The 8181-nt window shown below is 30.3% G+C and overlaps 1 protein-coding gene across 1 annotated transcript; it reads right to left on the bottom strand.

The window, feature by feature from the left end:
- Positions 1–2110: 2110 nt before the first annotated feature.
- Positions 2111–5501, bottom strand: LOC105131492 (uncharacterized). Its single transcript, XM_011034494.1, has 2 exons — positions 5025–5501; positions 2111–2445 (listed from the first exon to the last, which is right to left on the bottom strand). Exons 1-2 carry the CDS (start codon positions 5340–5342, stop codon positions 2437–2439), a joined length of 327 nt encoding a protein of 108 aa, XP_011032796.1. The 5' UTR covers positions 5343–5501; the 3' UTR covers positions 2111–2436.
- Positions 5502–8181: the final 2680 nt, after the last annotated feature.

Genomic DNA, 8181 nt, shown 5'->3' with positions numbered 1-8181 from the left:
AAATTTAGCATAAATTAAAGGTATCTTATATTATTAGATATGTTATTATAAAACATGTTTTAGTTAAGGAGTTATTGATACTTCAAGTGCAAAATGATAATATAAAATCTTGATAAAAATACACTTTTAAATACTAATTAAAAACCAAATTGATTTACCTGATCAATTCTGAATATAACCTAGACTGATCAAACCTAATAGACCTGATTCACCTGATCGATTCTGAATATAACCTAGACTGATCAAACCTAACATACCTGATTAACCGCCACTAAGGGTCAAGTAGTCCATTGGATTGATCAACTAGTAGATCGACAATAACAAGTAACTGGTCAAGTAATTTAGACTAATTGGTTGACCAGTTAATTGAGATTTCTAAAATCTCAACCTACAAGTCCTCAATCTCCAGAACCCAAAAACATACAACTTGTTCTTTTAAAACCTATCATTATATGCTTAAATCAGTTTGTTTTAAGCCAAATAACACCCTAATACTATAATTATAACTCCTAGGTCATGAAATCATTATAATCTTATCAAAATCCTAACCTTCTTCAATCTTTATATAAACAAACCATAAACAAAAAACAACATAAGAGAAGATCACTTGTTCTTCAACCTTTCTTGAACCAAACAATTAAGTTTTATAACATACTAAAATTCTTTACATTTAGGAGAGGAGATCACCACAAGAGGAAAAGAAAAGGAGAGAAAAGAGAAAAGAGAAAAGAAAACTCTCTTGCAACACTTTTAATTACCTAGTTTAGTTTCAGTGAGTTTAGGCTGATTTTGGTCAAAAGTTTGGATCTTAATATACTCCTCAAATTATATAAAATTCATCCTTAAATTTAAATTATTAGAATAGAAGTCTTAGCATTGAGATCGAACAAGTGTGGATACTTGTTGCACATGTTCTATTCAAGCTCCCACATCAACTCTTCATGTGGGTGTTCACTCCACATAAAATTTAAAAGTTAGTTTAAAATATCTTAAGAATATAGGTGTTATCGAGCTATCAAAATATAAATATGATACGGTAGTATCTCTAACTTGTAATAATTAAATATGATTATATATCAAAATATAAATATTTTATGTATAAAATAAAGATTTAATGTATTAATTTGATGAACTTTGATGTAGTTTCATTACTTTTGGATTAATCATTATTGGTTTTTTTATGCTTCTTTTTAGAGTTTTTATAAATAAAATAAAGTGACAATATTATATAGGTTAAGAGTGGTTTAAGTGGCTTATTTTATATTATTTAAGTTTTTATATGGTTAATAAATAAAAAAAATATAAAAAAATAAGACTAGACTATTTTTCAAGTTTTAATAATTTTTCAAAAATATCATTCAACGTTGGTTTTATTTTCCTTAATTAGGGATGGGGTGAATTTATAGAACGACAGCAATGTCGACAGAGGAAATGTGTGGCCAAATAGGATGGATACATAACACTGATTCCAGACCTCATTATTCAAATACTGCTGATCTATGGCGTCGTTCTTCCCTTCCATCATTGCTAAAAAGAATATATATATATATTGACTAGTCGTGGCTGAGTGGATCGATGGACCATTGTTTTGGAATAAGCCTACTGATTCTGACTTTCTTTGCAAATTGATTTTAATTAAAATATTTTAGTTAAGTAGCTATATACATACTAACCTGGAGAAAAATGATCCACCTAATGTAGAAAAATGAAACAAATTGCATGTGATCATGTATAGGTAGAACAGTATTACTTGTGAGTAGTCAATGATGTTTAATTATAAATATTCTTTTTCATTTTATTGAATCTTAAAATAATTATTCAGAAAAATCTATTTTTCTAAATATATCATGCCTATATACTAAATTTTAGTATCAGATGATACCGTTAAAGAAATAATCAAGATAAATAATTTTAATTATTTTTTAATAGATAAAAGAAATAAATCAGGAAAAAATAACTCAAAGATTATTTAAATAATTAAGCTTTTTGTATAATTTATTTTGTTTTATGTTTTTTATATAACTTTTACATGAGTTGAATATAAATATATATTAAATTATTAAACAATAGAATTCTTTTATGTTCTAAAATTCCAGAGACACATGCCACTACAATGCCCTGTGGACCAGAAGTTTGAACAATTGAAATCTGCGTACAAATTTTTAATTAACGAGAGCGATGGGACCTTGTGCAACCGGCAGACGGTGCAGCATCAGCCCCACAGCCCAAAAGCATCTCATAGAAATGGGTGCCATATTTGACCCAAAAAAAGAAAAAAGAAAAAAGAAAACTACGCCAGGCAGACATAGGAAGAGACAACTAAGTTGGATGCCATCAAGTTGTTTTTGGTGCTGCCCTTGCCTGAGCACGAGCGTCGTTTTGACTTCTGATCAAATAAGGAGACTATTTCCGGCGGAAACAAGTGAAATCGAAATGTCAATCCTCCTATTGAGCATAGAACATAATAAATTAGAAAATTAGCATATAAAATAAAAATAAATAGTAAATTGACACAAAAACAATTTTTTTTTTTAACAAAATAACATATTTTTAGAATATCACAATTCAAAAATAGTACATTAAACTAATTGTCGCGGTCAAAAAAACACAGCATCAATAATAATTTCGATGACCAGCAAGCGATAAGCTACCGAAACCTGGCATATGCACTTGATTACTATGGCCATGCATGTCCACCGCCACCTACTTGGCAGGTTCACATACACCCACTACACGGAGACAAACCTGTAGCTATAAAATACTTATTCAATCTCCAAAACAAACTTCTTTTATACATGTTCTCTGGCTATTTTATTGAACTCATTTAGTCACTGTTCTGTTCATAGTTTTTTTTTTTTTTCGCTTCTACGAGACTGCACCTTCTTCTTCTTTTTCTTCCCTTTTTTTTTTCCCGAGTCAATTCAATAAAAAAAAACCCTAAAATCCATAGTTGAGAATTATGTGCCAAATTGAGAGAAAAGAGCAACTCATTTCCTTGTTGTCATGGATCGAGAGACCAGCTAGATGAACCCATTCTGAATTATGTGCCAAATTAAATTTCATAGGCGTTTAAGTATAGTTATTTTAAAATCCAATAATTATCTTCTCATAATGGTATTTTTAGTAAATGTTATTTTTCAGAAATGATAAAAATATAGTATTTCATTAATTTTTTTAAACAATGTTATTTTGTTAAGATTTTAAATTTACTTTTGATAATTAAAAAAAAAACTTAAAATCAACCTGAAATTCATTCTAAAAAAAGAAGAGAGAGATTTTAACTGTTGAGATCGAATTAAAATGGTGCGTGCAAAGTAAACCTTCCATAGCTCATGTGCTTATCTAAATAAGTCAGCTAGCGATAACGTGACCACTCGTATACATGCAATGTCTGAGCCACTGGATCTACATCATGCTTTCTTTAATTATTGTGCTGCCTAACACTGTAATAATTTTTTTTATATATAGTTTTTTAAGGGTGAAGAAAGCTATTTAATATTTTCTATCGAAGGCACCTGGACTTAGTTAATAATTAAAGCTTGAATTTCTTGAAAAAGCAAAAAGATGGTCAGAACATGCATATTTCCCGGTAAGTGAAGATTAATTGAGATTTCTTTTAATCATCAATGATCGTTATTGCTTTGATTATCTTCATGATGTTCTAAATCTAAATAAATACTAACAGCAGATTCCTTAATTTTGGTTCATGATGTTCTTTTTTTTTTAAGTTTTATAGTATGAAGTGAAAGAGTTAAAAGTAAACTTGTAGAACACAAAATTTTTTAGAGAAAAGAGACCCCTCTTTGGTTTTATTTTGGATCCGAGTTTAAAATTATTATAAAATAAATTTTAGATATTATTTTTTTAATCAGCACATAAATAAACTGTCTAAAATCTTTTTATTTTTTTTAATGGGAAAACATATATGTTTTTAAAGGTAAAGAATTGGCAAATTATTTTTATATATAGCGAATAATTAAAATTAATAAATTGCAGGAATTAATTTTAGTAATTCTACACCATTTTTAATTTGAAATTATAGTATAACAAGGGATCGAAGAGGGGGTGTTTTACCTTCTTCTCCAATGGTTTTTCCAGCTTCATTTACCACTCGATCGTTTTTACTTAGTTATTGCTCTATTTTTCTTTTGTTCTACTTTGTATATAGTTTGTGAACCTTAATTAAGAGGACAACTAATCATGAGTACATTAATTTTATTTATATTAAGATGAGCAATAAAACCTTAATAAGAACCATATAATCCTCGACAGCAACGTGATTTACATCTTTTATATAATCCAAGTACTGTACTTAACATTCTATTTAAGATATTTTATGTGTATTCTTTTATATTTATCAATAATATTATAGTTTTAATATTTAAACTTAAAAAAGATATTATGTAATTTTATATTTTTGCGAAAACATATTTAAGTAATTTGGTTAAAACACTTTATATTAAACTAGTCTTTGGAAACTTCAACCAACTACCAATAATTTTTCTTTGTTTTGCTTTCTACAATGTCAAGCTTACATAACTAATACAATTAATTAAGGTTCTTTAGTTTTTTAATTCATGTAAAATTACATGAAGTTAAACTAAACATTAACGTACAAGATTCTTCGTAAAGATAATTGGATATTCATAAAAAGATTTATAATCCAAGAGCCTGGTCTAAAGTTACTTTTGATGTAATTAAGCTATAGAGAACACTAAGATGATGATGATGATGATGAAGAAGAAGAAGAAGAAGAAGAAAGGACCCGTGTGAACTCACTTCCAAAGTTCTAATATCATATATACCGATCAGAAACAAAACACAAATAAGAAATTAAGATTAACTGGGAGGGTACGATCAGAAAACAAAATTAACAGTGATCAATTTCTCAATTTTTAATTAGGAAACTGCTGGAAGTAAGTAAATATATATTTATGATCAGCATACATAGCGAACTTGTTTTCATGAGAAATAATTAAGGAAACTCAACTACGTAAAACGAGCAACCCTTGATCATGCCATACCATTTCACCCTTCTCAAAGATCCTGGAAGGGACAGCAAACCTAGCGGAGAAAGACCGGGAGCTGTCATCGGGGTGGGACATCACCAAGCCATGATCGAAATTCTGAGAGTAGGTATAAGGATCATAGGTAAGATAAACCTGGGCCGACGATGAACTGTCAAAAACCTTCCTCTTTGTCTTCACTAGCTTCCTCCACAACAATCTCCACCTCGGTGTCTTTGACTCAGCACTGACCAGTGCCTTGAATGACCCAATCCGATCATACCGGCTTTCTGCATAGCTTTTCATGTTTCGACTGCCCGAAATGCACCATTCCATGGCCACATAAGACCTAGAAATATCTGTGAAGCCAGGTCCTGAGAGAAGCTTCAAACTAGTGTTTTGCTTCTTTGGTTTTCAGCATAGCAGAGAGCTCTACTTTTGAAGCTCTAGAGCTGTTTATACAGACGTTGAAATGTATATTCTTGGTCTCAAAGTCAAATCATGCAAGCCTTGTATATATATAAACTATTGTACAGATTATGCAAGTCTTGATGTGAGATTATTACAGTGGACCACGGATTAATATTACAAGTAGCTAGAGCATGCAGAGGCGCAAGTCATTTGATCTTTGGTCAAAATTAAGCACTGGTCCGAACCATTCAATTGACAGCACTTAATGTGATGCGAGGCAAGTCTTAATTATTAATATCCTTCTTAAGTCTACATGTGACAAAAACCATAAGTGGTAAAAAAAAGCCAAGGTAAACATTACCAATGGATATCATTTTCTTTCTTCTCTTACCCTCTCCCCTCTTTCCTTTTACTCTGTCTTTGAAAGGATAGTAATTATTGTTTTTTAAAATGCTTTTATTTAAAAATATATTAAAATAATAATTTATATATATTTTTTAAATTATTTCTAACATTAACAAATTAAAATAATATGAAAACATTAAAAATATTAATTTAAAACAAAAAAATTATTTTTTTCTAAAATACTTATGAAATATATATATATATCAAAAAATAGTCCTGTAAAACTTTATTACATGATCTAAGGTCATAATCAGGACAAGCTTGTCATTCGAGCGAGTATGAAGGCCAAGAACTTGATATCCTGAAATCAAGTAGCATGGTAGAGCTTTTTAATTAATGGATTTATTCGTCCATGACCTAATCTAGATTGTACATTAATTAGTCGGAGTTAGTATTACGACATCTCGCACGTCTCAAGGGACAGTTGCTAGCTTTGACTACTTGGATATATAGCTTGGCTGTTTCAATCTCCAACTGTTCACATTCATGGAGCCCATATGTCTTTGATTATCTCCAAAGCATTTAATTAGCACACATTTAATATGCCTTTCTTCCGCTTTTTTCAACTTCCAAGTTGTATTTTTGGTACTTCACGTAACCCGGCTTTTCTTTAAGCACGAAGGAAAATGCGGAAGTGATTGCTCAATTTTTTTTATTTTCCGGACTATGAATTTCATTAAAAAAAAATAATTGGATTCTAGTTAAAAAGAAAAAAAATAGTTAATACCGATTTTAATCATAAAAAATTAATTTTAATGTCAACAATTTATATTTAATAAAAAATTTAATAATAATTATTTTTAGTATCCGAATATCAATAAAAATAGAAAAGGAATTAGATTTTGTTTTTTTCCTATTGATTTTGTTTTTTTCAAGTAATTCTTGGATTTTTTTCATAGACTTATTGGATGGTTTATATAGGGTTTTATGATATTTTTGAATAAAAAAAGATTGAAAAATAATATTTTTGGTGAAAGAATTATCTCTTATAATTTTCTAGTTTTCATGGTTGGATTTTGGGTATTTTTTGATTTTTTTTATCAAATTAAATAATGTCGTGGGGTGTGCGAGCATTTGGCGATGACAGAGACTCTTGTCGTGTCTCCTAATAAGGGGTGTTGTGTGTTGAAAAATTATGATTAATTTTTAAGAGTTGCCACCTAGTACAATTATGATTAATTTTTAAGAGTCGCCACCCAGTACTATAGTTATTAGAAACCTATGGTCTGCGAGAGTCTGAGTAAGAGATTGATTATGCAAGGACAAGACACATCACTCCTAATACACCTTATTGATTATGCAAGGACAAGACACATCACTCCCAATACACCTTATCTAAAATAAGCTGCATTGTTGTTTGATTGTTTTTTTTTCTAAGTTGGGTTTCTATTCGTTGGTCTTTTCTAAGGTTCAAGGTAAATCTCTCTTCATGAGAGAGTCTCTACCTTATCGGGTTAAATCCTAAGCGTTCTAAAGTCTGAATTTTAGCATAGCATTTATTTACATCTTGTATCTTTAACACCTCGGAGTATACTTTATCGTGCAATTTTACACCCCACAAATATTAAAATCTACATATAGATTCTAAAAAAAGGATTGAAATTTTTTTTGTGACATGTTGGCCAAATCCTAATGGATAATTATAAACTAGTTACAATATCCATTTCTGGATTAAAAAAACATGAAAAAGATGCAATTTTGTTTTTTTTTTTTTTATAAAAAAACATGCTTAGAAAATTTTTAGGATTTGGCTGTATGCAACAAAATATTTTTTTTAAAACAATGTTTAGAATTTTTTATAATTTCAGAGGAAACCAATATTTTAATACTGGATTTGTATTTTACAGTGTAAATATACAACCCGATATTATGCAAAATTAGTAAAAAAAAATTATGCAAGAAAATTATAATTTTTTGAAATGATTTTTTTTAAAAGATTTTTAGACTAAAAAAAACCACTGCATGAACTGTGGACATGGATTATAATTCACGTCCACTGTTCATTTATGAACAGTGGAACATGAATTATAATTCACGTTCCACTATTCAAGACAGTGGAACTCCACGGGGAAGATGAAGGAGCAGGGGAAGGGTGGCAGACCACCTGGCGTGGCGTTTATGGCTGGCTGGCAGGGAAAAACAACCTGAAATCGGTGGTGAAAGCGGCGGTAGAGTTGGTTGCAGCTGGAAGAGAAAGAAAGAAGGAAGAAAAAACGCGCAAGAGAGGTTGCGCGGCAAGGAGGAGAGAGAAACCAACGGTGGCTCTTGGTGGTTGACTAGTGGTTGAGTGGGCTTCCTATGGTGGAGTTGATGGTGGAATAACCGGTGGTGATGGTGGTGGTGGGTTGTTTGGCCGCTT

This window comes from Populus euphratica, unplaced genomic scaffold (assembly GCF_000495115.2).
Source record: "Populus euphratica unplaced genomic scaffold, PopEup_1.0 scaffold24.1, whole genome shotgun sequence".
NCBI classification, from domain to species: domain Eukaryota; kingdom Viridiplantae; phylum Streptophyta; class Magnoliopsida; order Malpighiales; family Salicaceae; genus Populus; species Populus euphratica.
The sequence above is the reverse complement of the archived record's forward strand: the minus strand, read 5'-3'. Positions and strand labels throughout refer to the sequence as shown.

What these genes read in the sequence shown, in the direction of transcription:
- LOC105131492 (XM_011034494.1), bottom strand. Translation starts at nt 5,342, where the DNA reads ATGGAATGGTGCATTTCGGGCAGTCGAAACATGAAAAGCTATGCAGAA.